General features: G+C 40.7%; 1 protein-coding gene across 1 annotated transcript in view; it reads left to right on the top strand.

The window, feature by feature from the left end:
- iqgap1 (IQ motif containing GTPase activating protein 1) overlaps positions 1–19,642 on the top strand; it is an 85,266-nt gene that overhangs the window by 27,895 nt on the left and 37,729 nt on the right. Inside the window, exons 3-8 of the mRNA XM_042485164.2 lie at positions 10,411–10,567; positions 11,846–11,923; positions 14,905–14,981; positions 16,790–16,857; positions 17,210–17,323; positions 18,778–18,956. Of these exons, the coding sequence (XP_042341098.2) occupies positions 10,411–10,567; positions 11,846–11,923; positions 14,905–14,981; positions 16,790–16,857; positions 17,210–17,323; positions 18,778–18,956 (673 nt within the window). The remainder of the gene's footprint in view (positions 1–10,410; positions 10,568–11,845; positions 11,924–14,904; positions 14,982–16,789; positions 16,858–17,209; positions 17,324–18,777; positions 18,957–19,642) is intronic.

Raw genomic sequence — 19,642 nt, 5'->3', positions numbered from 1 at the left:
GTAATTTATTATATATAATTTTTTTCCCATTAATATTTTATTGAACTTTTTTACACTTTAACAATGTCATCTATGGTCATTAAATGAAATGTTTGTCTGTCTGTCTATCTATCTATCTATCTATCCATCTATCCATCTACAGAGAGAGAGATAAAATAATGATAATAATAGTAATTCTTAAGTAATTGTAAGACAAAAAACACAAGACCAAAAAACACAAAAACAAAGAAACAAAAGACATACAAAACAAATCCATTTTCCTACGTGAATATGCACCACAATCTACTCTGATCTACAAGCAGCTGATGAGCTCTCAGACACCAATAAAGTGTGTAAGTGAGTCTAATGCACATGGATTGCAATTTACCTTATGATCTGTCCATGTCAGCAATGTAATCTAGTCTCTCCACTTGGCCCCACATTTCTCAGTCCTGTTCATCCAGCTGATGGTGATTTGTTCATATGATGCAACTTTTGCCAACTCTGCGAACCACTCCTTCAAAGATGGCCCACCTGGTGTCCACCAGTTTCTCATTATCCTTTGCTTTCCCACCATTATACTGGTCTGAATGAAATCCTTGGCTCCACAGTGAGATATCATCTTTGGATCACTGAGAACATATAGCCTCGGGCAAAACTCAAAGTTAGTCCAGGTCATGTTTTTAATGCGTTTATTGAGCCTTTCTCCCATAGTTCAGGATCATGGGACATTCTCACAGTAGGTAGAGAAGAGTTCTTTCAGAGCTGCAGCATTTTCAGCAGTCCCACCGTGGGATTTATGCCTGTGTTGTGTGTCCAGTATTTGCATACTGTAATATTTCACTGAAAATGGTTGCAATTTACATACTGTTGAATAATAAATGGTCCATTATTTTTACCCCCCACCCCCCCCCACCCAGTCCTCGGATGCAAGACAAATTTCAGACATTTTTTGGACATTAAATTGAAATCAATCCAAATCAAAGTATGTTATTTATTTATTTACTTGTTTGTTTATTCATTCATTCATTCATTCATTCATTTATTCATTTTGCTTTTGTGAGAAGAAAGCTGAAAGATCACAGCAACTTAAAGCTCAAAGTGAGGTCTTCAGATTTCTTTGTTTGTCTGACAAACCATTTATAACCAGGAGATATTCAACAGACAGTTACAGTGAATCCTCATATATTCTTACAATTAATTGTTTCAGCATGACAACTGAGCAATGATTATCTTCTTCCAGGGACTTTAACACATTTCCTGCAGCTACATCACAGGAAAAGACAGAATTGATCGCCTTTGCTGGAAGGTTTTTTTACTGTGAAACTAAACAGGAAGCCTATGTTCGAAACGGTATACTGCATACTACAGTTGCAATCAGCATGCAGTATGCTCTACATACTACATACTGCGTTCCAAAGTAGTATACAGTATGGCTGTTTTGGTCGATACATTTTGCGGTATGCTGAGCCAGGCATGGCTGGTTTTTGGTTTTTGAAAGTGGAAACAGACAATAGCAAAACCGCTATCGCGTAACATCCATTTACGGTTTGAAATAAAAGTAAACAAATGATATATATGGACGATAGTGATGAAGGCTTACCTGTGAGATGAATAGCGCCTTTGTAACGACTGGAAGTGACCAGATGTACCGCCATTATGATCGCATTACTGCCGAGTTCCCCCAGTATTAATTAAGCTTTGTTTGGGACATGCACTATTATCCTCTATATTCTGGATCAATCATACGGGCTGCCCCTTTAAACTTTCTGATTGTATCTTGTTCATGTGAAAGCCGGAGCTGCTTTGTTGGTTAAAATTCGCTCATGTCGGGGTGGCCTCTAGCTCTGAGTCGAGCGTGTGCCCCACACAGGTTGAGTTTTTAGCAGCGGCCCGGGTTCAATTCCGGCTTGTGGTCCTGTGTGTCATCCCCATTGTCTCTCCCCCTTTACTGTCATTCTCTAACTGCACTATAATAAAGGCATGAAAAGCCAAAAAAATCATCTTTAAAAATAAATTAAAATAAAATAAATTCGTCATGTCTCCTGTATAATTGTACTCACTTATTAGCATACATTGGTATGTGATTTACCTGATAAAAGTAATGTAAAGGACCTTAAAAGATAGAAATACGATTTTAGCAAGGCCTAATTAATAAACTGTAACTCTAGGGCAAGCTAAGGACCCCATCTGGTGGCTTAGGTCTGCCCAGCTGTGTGATGGCCAGGCTCGAGCCACTGTTGGCACGACAACAACCGTTGCACTCTCCACGCAATGCATTGTAGGAAACAGCAGGCGAGGCAGACTGGTCGGATGCATACTGAGGATTTTTTCTGAATTAGTATGACATCCGGGTATATCTGGCATACTGTGGATTTCACTTTTGTTCGCATACTGCATACTACGTTTTGACCAAATCAGTATGTACTGCTAGTGTAAGAGGTGGTTTCGAACACAGCTGAAGTTTTGAGTTTGCATCAATAACACACAAAAAGATAACATTTGGTCTTTTACAGCTGCACATTGTGTCTGTCATTTGTTGTTTTAAGGTTCTTTTTCCCTTAATCTTGATAGGAAAAAACTCTTTGTTGGTAATGGGTTTATATGTTTCTCTGTAACCTAATTTTCCCAGTAAGTAAAATGTCTTTTTCCTTCTTGTAACATTCCACCAGGATGTGTGATATCCTGCAACGTTCTTGTTTTTACTGCCACAAAATCATAACTGACAAATGGGAGCAGTGTGTGGATTTTCACGCGAGGAGCTTAGTTTCAGTTATGTTAAAGATAAACATGCTGACTCGACAATTTCTCAGCAAGCTTGGTTTTCATTTTTTTGGACATCTACAGTAGCTTACACATAATAGCGTTTCCTTGACTAGATTATACTGGTATGTTTGTAGGACTTGCAGTATACTGACATGAAGTAATTTAGATGCTGTTGAAACGATGTCATCTCAGGCAAATTTAGCCAGTTTTAGATGCCTCAACATAGTTTGACCTCCAAATCACTAAATTAGTTCTCAACTCACTCTGATTACATTTAAATTAATTTATCTATCCCTGAAAGATGCTGGGTGGTGTTATGGAAGAGCCATCAGCTAGTGGCATGTCATTGTTTCTTGATTGTCCTGATCCAGTGTGGCAGTGAGAACGGCTCCCTGAGAGGGACGACAGAACGATCGGTCATATTATTACAATAACAGAGCTAGTGTTGTATTAGTGTAAGCTTAGCTGGTATTAGATATTACTTGGCAATGAGCAACTTGGTAAGAAATTATCCACAAATTGCCAAAAATTAGACCTAACCTGGAAAAAAAGCTTGGGAAAATCACTTTTTCCAGGTCTTCTCTTTTTTTTATTTATTTATTTTTAATAACTTAATTGTTTTTTAAAAAAAACTTATTTGCTTGGTCATTTCTTCTTTTCTTGCTTTTTACCTTCTTCTCATGTTTATCTGTCTATCTGTCTAAAATTATTATTAAAAAAAATACTTTTTAAGTCATTCTCCAGGTCAATTTCTCTTTTTTTTTGAATATGTTTTTTTGTAATTGTGGGTCATTTCCTCTTTCATTGCTCTCTGCCTTCTTCTCATGTTTTTGGAAGAAATTAAGTAAATTTGCCAAAGTTTCAAGGGGTTAATGGATCCCTCGCAACCAAACAAAATCCTTAAACCCAGTGAATCCAGAGGATGCACCTCGACAGCAGCTTGAGACGCACTGCTGGCGAGGTGTCTGTGTGTCTTCCTGGAGAGACAGAGGTCAGTAGCAGAGCTCTTCCTATGAGACTGACCCCTGAACTCAGCTCTGACTGTAGCTTCCTGCCAGCACACAGGAGGGAGGAGATGATGGTCAGTGGTGTTTTCATGTTTTCCTGTACTGTAGTTTGTTTAATTTCCGTCATTAAAAAGATTATTGTTATTGATCCAGAGATGGGAGGTAAAAGAAATCTCCAGCTAGAATCGAAATATGCGGCCTGTTAGTTAAGTCAGCTCAGTCCCCATCTCTGTTAACAGATATCTGCATAGAAATGCAGAATTTGCAGCAGGACAAGATTTTGGTGTCAGAGGTGTTCTGGTTTCTGTTTGAGTAGTGTTGACCAATTATGTTGCAGTCTGGAGGTCAAAAGAGGTGGAACTTGGTGAAAAAAGGCTGATATGCAATCCTGGAACCCATCCAACTATTGACTGGAAGCCTCAGGTCCACAGCAAAAACATCGGCACTTCCTGCCTGAAAGGGCAATAAATAAAAGCAATAATAAAAGCATTTCATTATAAGAGTTCTTTAATTTACTTCCTAATAACTGTATTTTATTAAGTGTAACAGTAGTGAATTCAACTTTATTATATGACGGTAGCTACTGTACTTTATCTAGCTTTATTGTAATTGCAGTTCATTCTGTAATTTTGTATTTTTGTAGTTTACAGTAGTTTAAAGGACGTTTTAAAATGTCTCTCTACTCTGGGGCTGAGGTTACCGAGGTGGTCAAAAAGCTCCTCGGTGGCAGGGCCCCGGGGGTGGACGAGGTCCGCCCAGAGTTCCTCAAGGCCCTGGATGTTGTGGGGCTGTCGTGACTGACGCGACTCTGCAAAATTGCGTGGACATCGGGGGCAGTGCCCTTGGACTGGCAGACTGGGGTGGTGGTCCCTCTTTTTAAGAAGGGGGACCGGAGGGTGTGTTCCAACTACAGGGGGATCACACTCCTCAGCCTCCCTGGTAAGGTCTATTCGGGGGTACTAGAGAGGAGGGTCCGCCGGATAGTCGAACCCCAGATTCAGGAGGAGCAATGCGGTTTTCGCCCCGGTCGTGGAACTGTGGACCAGCTCTGGACCCTTGGCAGGATCCTTGAGGGTGCGTGGGAGTTTGCCCAACCAGTCCACATGTGCTTTGTGGACTTGGAGAAGGCATTCGACTGTGTCCCTCGGGGAGTCCTGTGGGGGGATCTCCGGGAATATGGGGTTTCAGGCTCCCTGATACGGGCTGTCCGTTCCCTGTATGACCGGTGCCAGAGCTTGGTCCGCATTGCCGGCAGTAAGTCGAACTTGTTTCCGGTGAGGGTTGGACTCCGCCAGGGCTGCCCTTTGTCACCGATTCTGTTCATAACTTTTATGGACAGAATTTCTAGGTGCAGTCAGGGTGTTGAGGGGGTCCAGTTTGGTGACCTCAGGATTGGGTCTCTGCTCTTTGCAGATGATGTGGTCCTGTTGACTTCATCGGGCCGCGACCTTCAGCTCTCACTGGATCGGTTCGCAGCCGAGTGTGAAGCGGCTGGTATGAGAATCAGCACCTCCAAATCCGAGACCATGGCCGGAAAAGGGTGGCGTGCCCCCTCCGGATCGGGGACGAAGTCCTGCCCCAAGTGGAGGAGTTTAAGTACCTCTGTGTCTTGTTCACGAGTGAGGGAAGGATGGAGCGGGAGATCGACAGGCGGATCGGTGCAGCGTCTGCAGTAATGCAGACGCTGCACCGATCTGTCGTGGTGAAGAGGGAGCTGAGCCGAAAGGCAAAGCTCTCGATTTACCGGTCGATCTTCGTTCCTACCCTCACCTATGGTCACAAGCTTTGGGTAGTGACCGAAAGAACAAGATCGCGGCCGAAATGAGCTTCCTCCGTAGGGTGGCTGGGCTCTCCCTTAGAGATAGGGTGAGAAGCTCGGTCATCCGGGAGGAGCTCGGAGTAGAGCTGCTGCTCCTCCGCGTTGAGAAGAGCCAGATGAGGTGGCTCGGGCATCTAATTAGGATGCCTCCAGGACGCCTCCCTGGTGAGGTGTTCAGGGCACGTCCCACCGGTAGGAGGCCCCGGGGAAGACCCAGGACATGCTGGAGAGACTACGTCTCACAGCTGGCCTGGGAACGTCTCAGGGTCCCCCGGGAAGAGCTGGACGAAGTGGCCGGGGAGAGGGAAGTCTGGGTTTCCCTGCTTAGGCTGCTGCCCCCGCGACCCGACCCTGGATAAGCGGAAGAAAATGGATGGATGGATGATAGCCTTTAAATAACGTAATATCATAGTTATATTGCAGAGCCCTAGGTGGGAGATGGGTAGGAGGGATAGAAGGTGCCATTGGGCCTCCAATTTTAAGCCCCTGAGCCACATTTGTTTTAAGTCACGGATTGCCTTATCCCAGCTGGAGTGATCCCATTGTGAAATGGTCTCTGGTGTATCCTGTGTACCCATGTAGTCCCCCAGATCAATGGAAATTAAACTATATCTTTTAAGATATTTGAAGTGTGTTCACAAATCAAACCAAATACAGTGGATAACTTTTACTGGCTAGTTTGATCCTGTTTATGTTAGTATCAGATTTTATTTCAATTCAATTCAATTCAATTCAATTCAATTTTATTTGTTACAGGGGGCAGTTGGTGTTGTAACAAGTGTAAAAACCTAGTAAAAACACATAAAGCACAAACAATATGACACATAAACATACAACAGTGGACATTAATCTGTACACAGGGTGACTTGCACCTGTGCACATTCAAGCTCCACGGAAGCAGATTAATAAGTGTCCACCATAACTCCATACGGGCAATGCATGAGGCAGTTGCTGGAGGACACTTATTGATAAATATTAGAAAACTCTGATAAAAACAATAAAGCATTAATAACACATCAATAAAATCTTCTGAAATACACGGAGCCCACACCTGCTGCTGGAGGCTGCATGAGCATGCATCCGAGTGTGTTGGCAGTGATTCTGGGTTGCATTTCGTTCTTTTGACAAGTTGGATCTATTGCAGTTTCTCATATGTGAGGCTGTTGAGAATTTTTCCCGCTTGGCTGCTTGTATTCTGATCGATCTGGAATGACATGAACGTAGCATTAGCCTTCACTCAGCCCGTCCCAGAGGATGCTCTTGCACCTTTCTATCTCCTCACCTGCTTTTTGTTTAGAGTAATTCCAGACGATGCTTTCATAGTTGTGGCTGTTCTTTGATTGTAGACATGCCTGTTAGTGTCATAATCACAACACCACATATCTCTCTGCTGTTGTTGGATTCCAGTTGGCGACATTCAAAAATCCCAGCTGCTGATGTGGCTAGTGAAGTGGAGGGTGTGTCTGTGTTTGTGCTGGCCTGGGAAGGGTGTGTAGGCCTGATAGAAGAGCCATTAGTTAGCAGTCTTTATGGAGCCTTTCACTGCTCCAGTGTGGAGTGAAAGGAGGGGGTTGTTCCCGTTTGGCAGGCTCGGGCCTCGTGGTCTCAATAGAGGGCCTGTCTGGAGACCCCATGTCACGACTTCCTGGGAGGGAAGTTGTTTCAGCTGGGGGTGAGCTGGCCTGTGCACTGCAAAGAGTGGCTGTGATGTGTGTACATGTATTTGTATGAGGAGCAAATGTCTGGATGAGAATTGAGGTTTGAAAGCTCTGGTAATATAAGTGCGTGTGTGTGTGTGTCTCTCTATAGGAGGAAGGGAATGTTTGAATGTTAGTCAGGATGTAGTTTACCTTGTTGTTGCTCAACACAGACCTCAGTTACAGAGGAGTGGAAGCGTTTTCTTTGCAGATGAAAGGAGAGACTGTTTGCCTTTTGCAAAGGGCCATGTTTGACCTCACTTTGTGAAATTCCTTACAGTCAATAATGACAAACTCAGGGTTTTCATAATCAGCGCTATTATTTGGAGGCCTTAATTCAGCAAGGCAGACATCACTGTTCATTACTGGAAACTCTGTACCTCATAATGTGTAGCATCAACCCTTTTGAAAACATGGGATGAAGGCAATGAGCGACTTAAAGAGAACTGACTCAGAACTGACTGGCACTTGCTTGATTTCTGCTCAGTGTGAGAGTCTTGCATTTTACCTTCAACTACAGCACATGGTGTTTCTCCATCCTGCCTGAGGATAGAGGAGGAGAGGAGAGCAGTGCAAAACCTATGACAAACATAATCCACTGCAAGTACAATTAAAGCCGCACAAGCAAAAAGCCATCATGGCAAATTTGTTAATGAAGTGTATTCAAAAAACAAACACTCAGATGAGCACAGTTCATTCAGGTAACTGAGACATAGGCTGCACTGAAGCCACAAACACTGGAGAATACTCTCAAAAACCACCTGCAGTAAGTTTGTGCCCCCTTATCTGATAAAATATTTTTCTCAGTGACTGAGAGAAAACAGATTCTTCTCCTCTTAAATGAAACATATCTGACAGAGCAAAATACCAGTTTAATTTTCAGGGACAAACATGGACTGGCTTTATCTGTGGTAACTGGGCGGTGATGACATGAGATGGTGGAATCCAGTCCACCAGGCCCGTCCCAGTGTGGGAGCTCAGCGTGTCTCCTCTTTGGCCCAGAGCTGACACGGGCACACAGCAGGAATGTGACTCCACAATATGACCTAAAAGAAATGAAATGTCACGCATGAGGAATGCTGGGAACTCAGCGTGCAGGAGGAGGAAAGGTTACCACAGGCCATGTTAGGTGTGTGTTGTGTTGGAGATTTTATTGCTGCAAAATCATTCAGGGCGGATTGTGCAGGAGCTGTAATATTTGTATGCAGTCCAGACCTGTGGGGTCTAGTTTTGCGTCACATATTGTAGTTCACCAGCCGAGCACTTTTTAATGTGAGCTTGAACCCAGTGAAACCATTTCTATTTTAAACACATTAAGGACCAATTCTCCCTTAGAGCTCTTTGTTTACTATCATTGCAGATCAATCAGTCAGCTGATCAACAGCAGGAGGAGCTCTTCTAACTATAATTAATGATCTCTACTACTGACACCTTCATAAAAATGAAGCTGCACTTGTTTGCCCCCATTCAACATCAATTTCAAATTCTTTCAATTTCAACTGCCACTGTTAAAGTCCACATGTCTCAGGTACTTTGGTATGGCTATTATGTATACCTTAATAATACGAGTTATTACTTATCTTATCGTAATTATTTATAGGCTGGGGCAGTATGTAATATTTTATATCTTTATATACTAACAAATTGCTGTAAAAATACAGTAAAATTCTCACATTAAGTAAGTTAGTTTTTTGAAAAGTACAGTAAAACACTGTAAATCTTGATACTTTTTGGAACGCATACACTGTAACCCTCACATTGTACAATAGAATACTGTAACAAATTTAATGCTAAATACTTTTGAAGTAATTTACAGTAATGACACTTCGAAATTACTACTTCTACTGCTACTGCTACTACTGCTGCCAGTAGTTTACTGTAATTTGACAGAAAAATTTGTTGCAGTGAAAATTGCTGTAAAAATATATCCAAATTCTACCAGTAATGTGCAGTTTCCCAAAATACAATAAAATACCATAAATCTTTGTTTTTTTTAGCCAATATTTTACTGTAAACCCCAAATTCTATTGTGGAATATTGTAATAAATCTAACACTAATACACTGTTGAAGTACTTTATGCTAGTGACACTGTAAAATTAATTAATTTCCCAGCCTCAGCTTGACCTGCTAACACTAGCATATGTAGCATGTTTGGCATGCTAACATTCATGTCAAACTATCGCTGAGGCTTTATTGGAATTTGGGCATTGGCTTCAGAGGTATTCCATCATGAAGTGGACATTTTGACCTTTTGATGAAGCTAGGTGAAAAGCAGAGTATTACCAAAGCAAACAGGATTCAAGTGAACATAACATTTGCTTGAGGGGAAACTTCAGTTTACTTTATTTCTATTTTCTTTCTGTTAAATGTGGAATCGCAGACACCACTGGTCTGATGCAGTCAGTGAGATAAAGCATCTTGTTGCCATTTGACTAACAGCATCAATTAACAGGCAATCAGTTGATTCGATGAAGTGTCTCTTAACTTCTTTAAACAAATGCAAAGCATCATTTATGTGTAAGCTGAGCTCATCTCAGCAGCCTCACTCTGTGCGGGGGAAGATTCTCAGTCATCCAGGTCATGGTGACTCAGGTGCATGAAGATGTTTCACCTCTCATCCAAGAGGCGTCTTCACTTCTGAACTTTTGGAGCTCTTTTTGCATCTTTAATGTGAGGTCACACTCAAGCCAGTCCAGTTGCCTACCATTAGCTCCTCTGTACTCCTCATGGAATTGGTATTATAATGCAATCAAAACCATCTTTACAGTCTCATACACTGTTTTAACATTCCTACAGCTTATAAGACTGCATGCTACACTTATGTGAGTCTCTGCAGTGTCTTTCAGCAGATACTATCAAATATATATAGTAGGGCTGGACCCAAATATCTGGATATATGGGTATTTGTTAATTGGGTGGGTATTCATTTTTAATTGAAAATTGTTTTCTATTTCAGAGTGCCAGGACAGCCTTAATTAAACCCCTTTGAAGTGCTGTCTTTATTGTCTCGTGTCTTTGCGGAGAAGGAAATAGTAGAAGTTCTTAAAAACAGCCCAGGCTGTATATTAAAGTCTGAATGTACATTTCCTCTTTGTGTTTCCTGCCATGTGTGATGTGTGTGATGCATTTCTCTCATTGCAGGTGGATGGAGGCCTGTCTGGATGAGGAGTTGCCTCCCACCACAGAGCTAGAGGAAGGGCTGAGGAACGGCGTCTATCTGGCCAAACTGGGCAACTTCTTTGCCCCGAAAACCGTCTCCCTCAAGAAGATCTACGACCGCGAGCAGACGCGTTACAAGGTGACGGTTTAATGAAAGCTGTTGTCTTGTTTCTCTTTGTTAATAAGACTGATGTTTGCAATGTGTATGTGTAGTTTGAGGGAAAGGTCTGCTCTGCAGCAGCAAATTGATAGCAATAATTTGTTATTATTATTATTATTGTTATTATTATTATTATATTATTATATTATATTATCAATAATAGTAGGCTAATGCATTGCAGAGCTATTTATGTATTCATTTTATCAAACAGAGGCTGTACATTGGATTGATTTTAATAACTTTAAAACAGCCTACTTAAAGTGTGTAGTGTGCAGCTGTTATATCTTGTAAAATGGAAGTGTCAGATCAGGACTGGGTACCGGCAGACTCCATATTTAATCACTTGGATCAGGGTCATGGGCCAAAAAACAGGATCAGGACATTCCCAATGAGCTGTGCTCATTTATGCGTTTCTGTGTCCAAGTGATGTATGTTTTAAAACCTGCAGTCCTGTTGATTCTTCCATTAGCAGGCCAAAACTGTTACTGCAAAACAATAAAGATCAAATCACAATAATTCCAACAAGAATAAATAATATTAAAAAGACATGATGTAACAAAATGCAACATTGGAGGAAAATGTCCATAAAACTAGAGTTCTGATTACTATATATTTTTATATATATTTGAAGTTACAGAGAGAATATTAATTTTATTTTGCACTTTTTTTCCAGGTTATTTTCTAACATTGTACATATTTCTTGCTAAATTTCGAGTAATTTCTTATGAAGTTGCTCATTACCTTTGTTCATGTTTTTGAATGAAATCAAGCTAATTTGCTCAGGTTGCAAAGGGTTAAAGTGATAGCTCACCCTATCAAACAGAGTGCTCCTCTGCAGCTCTACTTCAATCAACTCATGTCTGGGAATGTTCATGATGCTGTCATTTTTTATAGCTTCGTAAAAGCAGGAAATATCGATCAACTGCTCCGAAGAGTTTAAACATTATAAAAAAAGTGTTTTGAAGCCAAAAGGCAACTTAGCTTTGGAAGCTGTGTGTTGTTGTTAGTCCACTACTCAATCTTCTATCCTGAGATATTTGTAGCTCTACAAATCCCACTGGAGTCTTCCCTGACGAGGTAAGGTGTTGAGTCCAGTGTGACAATGTGTGTTCCCCTGCTTTGTGCTGGGACCTGACTGGAGCAGGAGACAAATGGGGCCTCAGTTTACAGCTCCTGTTGTCAGTGTGAGTGAGGCTGGAGTCTTTGTGGCTGAACAACATGTTTGTTGTGTCCTGATGTTTGCTTTCTCTTTTACAGGCGACCGGTCTCCATTTCAGACACACAGACAATGTCATCCAGTGGCTCAACGCCATGGCAGAGAAGGGGCTGCCAAAGGTGAGCATGACTCAGACTTTATTCTGATCAACACTAAGCCTCAGCCAGGACCTCCTCCTACACCCTGTAGTAAAACCTCCAATGAAAATTCTCTTTCCTCTTTAGAAATATTTTCCTCTAAAGTTCTTGTGTTTATTGGTTTGTTCAGTATTTTGTTTTCTGTTCTCCTGGCGTCTAAATCTGTGTGATACAGATTTGGGTAATTTAGGTCACTAATTGCAAATACAAAGTTTATGTAGCATTAGGTCTCCGGCAAGAAGCAATATAAGAAACAATGTTTCTCTGATGTTTGTTCGAATCCACAATTTGTTCTTGTTTTGTTGTCTCCTGGGATTCACAAATGTTTTCTTAGTTTTGCTCCTCTCTTAAGAGAAAATTTTGTAAACGGTCCAGAGCACTCTTACCGAGAGAAGAGAAAACCATCTCGTTTTTACAGGCCACAAACTGTTTGTCCAACATGGGGTAATATAAGTTTAAACCTGAGGACCATAAAAAATGCATGAATTTTATTTTTTTATCATTATAATGGTTGGATTATTAAATTTGTGGGCTAAAGAAATATGTTGTCTATTGATCCCAATTACATTTCAGTTATTATGTGTGTGGACTGGATGTCTGCAGTGGAGAATGTAATTAAGTCATTTACTCAAGTACTATAAAAAGTACAAATGTGAGGTACTTTCACTTTACTTGAGTATTTAGTCTCATGCGACTTTCTTCTTCTGCTCCACCACTCTTCAGACAGAAGTATTGTTCCTTTTACCCCACTACATTTTTTAATAACTTCAGTGACTAGTTACTTTGCAGCTGAAATGATTTTATGATTGTTTAGAAATTAATTGGATACTATTTTAATGGTTGTTTAAAATATTTTCCATGCAAATCATTTCATGGTTACAGCTTCTGGAATATGAGGAGTCTGTGCTTTTTATTTGAATTAGTTAGCTAATTTTGATTGAATTCATTTAAATGTTTCTGCACTGAGTACATTCACTTAAACATATTTTCCTGGCTGTACTTGCATTTTTTTATTTAAAGAAATAGTTTGGGATTTTAGAAGTGGAGCTGTATGAGATTCTTAAGTATAGTCAGTGTATTACAAACAGTAGTGGTATGTCAAAGAGCTCTCTCTTTACGAAAACAGATGGGACTCACACCCAAAACTTATCATTACCCTGCTATGGAGGGAGGTTGATATTAAAACTTTTTGGGGGGGGGCATTCAGTACAGTACAAGACCACAATAATACTAGACTACACTGCAAAGTAACTACTGACTATGTTGTGAAGTGAAGAGATCAAAGTGACACAGCCAAAGTCTGATTTACCAACAACAAACAACACCACACCACAGCGCGCCGACCTCCATCTACTATATGTGATGAATATCTCATCCAGCCCCACTTCCAAAATCCCAAACTATCACTTTAAGTAACATTTTCAATGCAGGACTTTACTAGTAACAGTGTGTTTTAGTACTTTTCCTTAAGATCTAAATACTTCCTCCACCACTGCTGCTGATTTGGCATTTACAGCATCACAAATGTTTTGCCATTTCTTTACTTTTCATTTATTTTTTATTGTAACACTAGTACTGATGCTTTGGAAAATAAAGTTTACTTTGTTTAAATTTGTTTAATAGTAAGTCAGTTTCCCTGCTGCAGAACATGTGACAGCATGTCTCCAATTCATGGGCATGTATTTGCACACAGCTCCACACCAGCCCTTATATAGTAGTTAGAGGGTGTTACCTGTGTTTGAGCATACATTAAGATAAATATAATATAATTTTATTGGAATGTTGCTGCAAGAGGCCCATTAAAGCTAAATATTATTCAAAGCATAATATCTGGTTGTATAATGTCTCATTTCAGCACAGTGTGAAAACCTACTAAAAGAGACTTTTAGAGAAATTTAGCTGGGGATCTCATAGGTTGTCGCATGATGATGTAGTTGTGATTAATAAATGCTTTGAAAACTGCTGTTGCAGTGCAATCAAAAAAACTTCAGTATTTCAGATCTAAGTTGGCAGCATGCATTTCACTATGAGCTTTATGAACCATGTTGTTGAAAAATCCAACCTGAAACGTGCAAAAACACTGGACATGGATGTTGTAAAAATGAATCATGCATCTGGTCGTTTGGTCACAAACACCAGTGTTTTCCACAGATTGAGAGTGTATGTGTTGCAGTAGCTTTTTTTTTTCTTCAAAGTGCATTTGTGTCCATTTGTATCATTGTGTGTTCCCTCTCTAAGCACAGGTGGAGCAATTTTAGGAGCAGTTTCACTTTCATTGCACCTGATATTCTGCTGCTCCATCTGTGCCCAGAATACACTCGTCTGTGCCCAGAATACACACACGCATGAATGACTGAACAATAAATATATTTCAACAGCACTCCTCATGAAAAGTCCAGCTCCAAAAATAGAAAATCTATTTGTGGCGGCAGATGTGGCAGGCTGCCACAAATAAATCCAGTTGTGGGAGCACTGTTCATACTGTCCAGCCCATGTAAGCAGAAACTGTGGTGACATGAACTCAGTGGAGAGAAGAAACATCACTAGATCTACAAACAGTGTTTTGCAGTTAGTTGGTTGAAATGGTCCTTTAAATGAAAAAGAAGCATAGAAGAAGTGAACATTACTTTGTTGTTAGTGAACTTTATAATATAAGTATAGTGAACTTTATTGTAGTAAAAGGGCTTCTCTGCAAACTTCGCACCGTGTTAACTCTGTGGAAACTCAGCAACATGCAGCTTCAGGAGAAAATCTATTGCAAGAAGCTCCCTTCAAAACTTTCAATTCAGTGTTGCCACAGAGACAATGTGAGGGCATGTGATTGCACATTTACATTGTGTAATCCTCTTTTAGTGCTGCTCCCTGAATCACTGCTGCATACATGCTGCGACACGCTAACATGCTATCATGGAGCTGCTCAATGTACTGCTCACATTGACTCATTGTCCCTGTCTGTGTCTCAGATCTTCTACCCTGAAACTACAGACATCTATGACAGAAAGAACATGCCACGCTGCATCTACTGTATACATGCACTCAGGTAACTGTCTTTGTCTTTGTCTCTGTGTCTGTGTCTGTGTGTAAAGCCAGGCCCTTGGGCTGTGCCACTCTGCAGCATAGAAAACCACAAAAACACTTTGTTGGGGTCAATAAAATATGGAAGGGTGGTGGGGTCATGCATAAGGGGAAAAATGAGGATTTTATTTTATTTTGCATAATGAGAATAAAGTTACCTCTCTGTTCCGTCAGATGTCTCGTGATACAACATATCCACTGTATTTCAAACAGGTCCATCATCAGCCATCATCTCCCCACAACCATCTGTTTCATTTTGCATGTCTGGACTCTATTATCGTACTGCAGTTCTTATGCCTGGCCCTAATGCTCTTCTGTTAAAAAAAAATAAGACTGAGTGTTACAGAAATCATCTGAATTCCTCTTTCATTGGATTGTGTGTGATCACACAACTCACTTGACAAGCTGTGTATTCCCTGTGGTCTGCACACATTTGTGGTGTTAGCGTGTTTCAAGCCTGTGACGTTTTTATGAGGTGAACAGAGTAGTTTTTCAGCAGAGAGCCATTCAGTGGTAAACGCTAGACAGAGGTTACTTTTAATAGGGCGTTCCACCTCAGGTAAAATGGATGCAGGGCCCTTAGGAGTCTGGAAGCCAGTCAGCGCTGCAGAGGCATATTTCACATGAGTTATGGTATTCGGGTCAAGACATGATGGTCTGTTTGACTCTGCCATCACAAGCTAGACTGGATCACTTTTCCTCTGCCTTTCTCTTCTTCACTCTATTCAATCTGAATTGAACTTTGTTGCCTTTTGTCCATATCCATGTACAGTGGCATCACTAGGCCTGGGTGTCCGAAGCTTCAGCCCCGAATATCTCATAAATAGCTCCAGATCTAAGAATAGGCCTAAGGGACATGTCGTTATTTGTCAAAGAGGAGGGGGATGGCTGTTTTTTTTTTGACTCTCCTCAACACTATAAATATTTTTTCTCGAGCCTCCCTGACTGACTCAGATAAAATCCAAGCAGTGTTTATCCCAGATGATGTGTTCAAGGACTGTCGTAAATCTGAAAATCCAATGATAGTTTCAGTTTTTACAGTTTCTGGCTATAATAAATGTTCTGATTTTGCCAATCTTTATTTTGGCGGGCCCGCAGGTGTGGAAAGCATGTTTTCTTTGAAAGGTCACCAAAAAAATTTTAAGAAAAAAAAATGTGGAAAAATTTTTAGAGGAAAAAAAATTAAAGAAGAAAAGATTTTTGCCTCAGTCATCCACTTTCTGTCTGTGTTAAATGGTGTATTTTGTCTATTATTTTTAAAGAAAACTTGCCTTCCAAACTTGTGGCCCATGGCTTGTTTGGCATGTTTTCTTTAAAAATTACCAAAAATTTTAAACAATTTTATTTCAAAGAAAACATGCCTTCCACACAGCCTTTTTTTGTTCCCTCCCCAGTGCTTAAAAGATTATTTGACTTCCTTCCCCCTTTTTGCACCATCCCCTCCCCTCATAAATAACAAACAGTCCCCAAGTTAATTCAAGTATTCAGTTCCAATCCTGCTCTGAATTCATTATTTTTTTCATATAATATATATTTAAAAAAGCAATTATATAGTAATAAAAAAGAAGAGATAAGGCGTGTCGATGGTTGTTTTAGAGAATGTGTGGTCTTTGAAATTTGTCTTAAAGTCCTGGAAAAGTCCTGGAAATGTATTGGTAAAAATGTGTGGGAATCCTGTTGAAGTGAACTTGTTTCTTTGATGTCTCTGTTCTTGTGTGACCTTTCAGCTCTGCCACTGCCTACTCTTCATTGTTTTTCTGTCCTCTGTCCCAGCCTGTACCTGTTCAAGCTCGGACTGGCCCCTCAGATCCAGGATCTGTATGGAAAAGTGGATTTCACTGGTAAGCATTAACACAAGTGTGTGCATCTGTTTTCCCCATTGTGTCCCTGTTGACCCAGTTATGTCATCTTAAATCCAGAGCTTTCCACATTTCCAAAGTGACCAAGAAGTTTAAAATGTGTTGAATGAGTCTTCAGCACTGAAAGGTTGGGTTACCAAGCTTTTTTTCCCCAGCTTGCCTCACTGTGGAAGAGCTGCTGGAAGGGAAGAAGTGATTGTGAGATGTTAGAGTTCCAGTCACGGATGGGATTATCACATGAGTCAGGCAACAGTGTGTCTGTCCCATCTCTAACCCAGACTCCCGTCTGCTTATGTTTGTTCATGTGTCCCCTCTGCTCTGTGTTCTCCCCCAGAGGAGGAGATTAACAACATGAAGAGTGAGCTTGAGAAGTATGGAATCCAGATGCCCGCCTTTAGCAAGATTGGAGGGATCCTGGCCAATGAGCTCTCAGTGGATGAAGCTGCATGTAAGAGGGGCTCAGATGTCACGGGGAGGGGGCAGGATCTCATATGTAAATTTGTGCTTTCATATTAAAGTAGACCCAAATCTTCCAGATCTTTATGGCCCAGGGCCCAGCTGTCCAAAAGTAATCTGATGGGATTTCAGTTATCGGATTTTGAAAATAGGTTGTGGGGCGACCTCTAGCTCACTGGGTGTGTGCCCCGTGTGCCCCATGTGCCTGAGGCCTCTGCGGCGGTCCGGGTCCAAGTCTGGCCTGTGGCCCTGTGCTGTGTGTTATAACTCCTTCTCTCTTCCAGCTTTCCTGTCTCCCTCACACTGTAAATAAAGGGAAAATGCCCCAAAAATAATCTTTTTTTAAAAAAATTGAAGAAAATGGGCTGTTCAAGAGAAAAAAGGATTCTGAAATCAGATTAGATCCTGTAATCTAGTCTTGTTTTTGATCTGGATTGAACCTTCAGTTTGTTTTGTTCACTGTGTGTGCAACTTTTTAGCAGGACTGAGATACCTTTGATCCAAAAAAATCAGGATTATCCTGATCCCGGCAGAAGACTGGATTCAGGGTGGATTTCAGGGACAAAATGACATAAAACTTCACATCGATCTAATCAAATATATATACAGTATATATATTTTATACCTAGTACTTGATTTGTTTGACAGTGTCAGTGATAACGTAGATAAAGCAGACATTAGACTACCTATTAAGCCTTTTAGTAATATGAATTAAAAAAAATAAAATAAAGTATTTTGTCCCCATAAAAAAATTCCACAAATAGCTGTCGGTAGTAAACAAAAATTATTTTAAGTTACAATAACAAAAACCTCTGTTTGGTTCTCTTTGGTGGCTCCCATGGAAATAAGCCATGGATTTATTTACTGGTATAATCAGAAGTCCAGTTCCAAATACTGTAAATGCACAGGCTTTCATCTGTTGACCTGAGGCTCAGTTACCATTGTGTTAACTCATTCGCTGATAGTGACTTAACAGACGATAATTTAAATGAAAATCTTCAAGATACAGTGGTTACTTTCATTTTAACTTTTATATTAAAAAGTCTCATTTGAACCCAGATGAAATAGCTGAACAACTGGACCCAGGTGTTCAGAAATGTAATCTTGATCAGAATGATCTGGATTTGGAAATCTAATATTTAGCTTCAGGATCCAATAATCCAACTTACTTTTGTACCAATGTACAAAGCAAAAGGATTGGATCACCCTGATCCAGATTGAAACTTTTCAAAATTGCCAAATCCAGATAATCAATGCTCTAAATGGGACTACACATCACAGTGAAGGCTGCTGTCTATAAAGAACAGGTGGCACAGCCAGTGTGAGGTCACTTCAAGTGTTTGTTAATTGTCTTGACATTTTTTGTTTAACATCATCTATCAATAATGTAAGATGAACCACACAAAAAAGTCATATACATCTCACCGTCTCCTCCACCATACTCAGTACATGCTGCTGTCATCGCCATCAACGAGGCCATCGACCAGGGTGTACCGGAGGGCACAGTGGCTGCCATGCAGAACCCCAATGCCATGCTGGTCAACCTGGACCCCAGTTCTGCTCGCCAGTACCATGACACACTGTACCAGGCCAAGGGAGAGAAGGTGGCCAACTCACGCAAACGGGTATGGAGTTCCTAACCTTAGCGATCACAGATGTTGTGTGCAGTGTGCTGTGCACGGGTTTCAGAGAGATTAATGGTTGCCTGGGGCACAATATTCCTGAGAGACCATAAAATGGCCTTATAATTAGAAATGGGCCAAGCCATCGTCCACTTTTTGATTAGGAAGTAATCAAGTATATAGCCTGAAGCAGAAGAAAATTTTAGCATGAGACAGAATGAAAAGCTGACGCCAAACAAACCAGTGAGGAACTGCTGGGGACAGAGACACCAGTCAAATCACACAAATCATCTTGTTGACAGACCTGCCGGCAATGTCTCACTGTGAGAAATAAATGTAGAAGGGTGATACATAATGCATTAACATGTGACAAGTTTGTTTTGCTAAAAGCTAAGGTAATAAATAATTTACATGTTCCCAAAAATCAAAACAAGAACAGCAGTCCCCGCTGGAAAGAAATCCATCTACTGTGGCATCCTGCAGGAAGGACATGATTATGATACGGTAATAATAGGGTGATATGATGATAGGGTGACGATATGATGATGAAAGGGTGACGATAAGGTGATGAATGAGTGATAATATGATGATGATAGGGTGATGATAGGGTGATGATATTATAATGATGATGGAGTTATAATTGGAGTTATAATTGGAGTGATAATAGGGTGATGATATAATGATGATGA

Source organism: Plectropomus leopardus, chromosome 1 (assembly GCF_026936395.1).
Source record: "Plectropomus leopardus strain MGB_pleo_1.0 chromosome 1, ASM2693639v1, whole genome shotgun sequence".
NCBI lineage: Eukaryota > Metazoa > Chordata > Actinopteri > Perciformes > Serranidae > Plectropomus > Plectropomus leopardus.
This window is presented reverse-complemented; position numbering and strand designations above follow the sequence as displayed.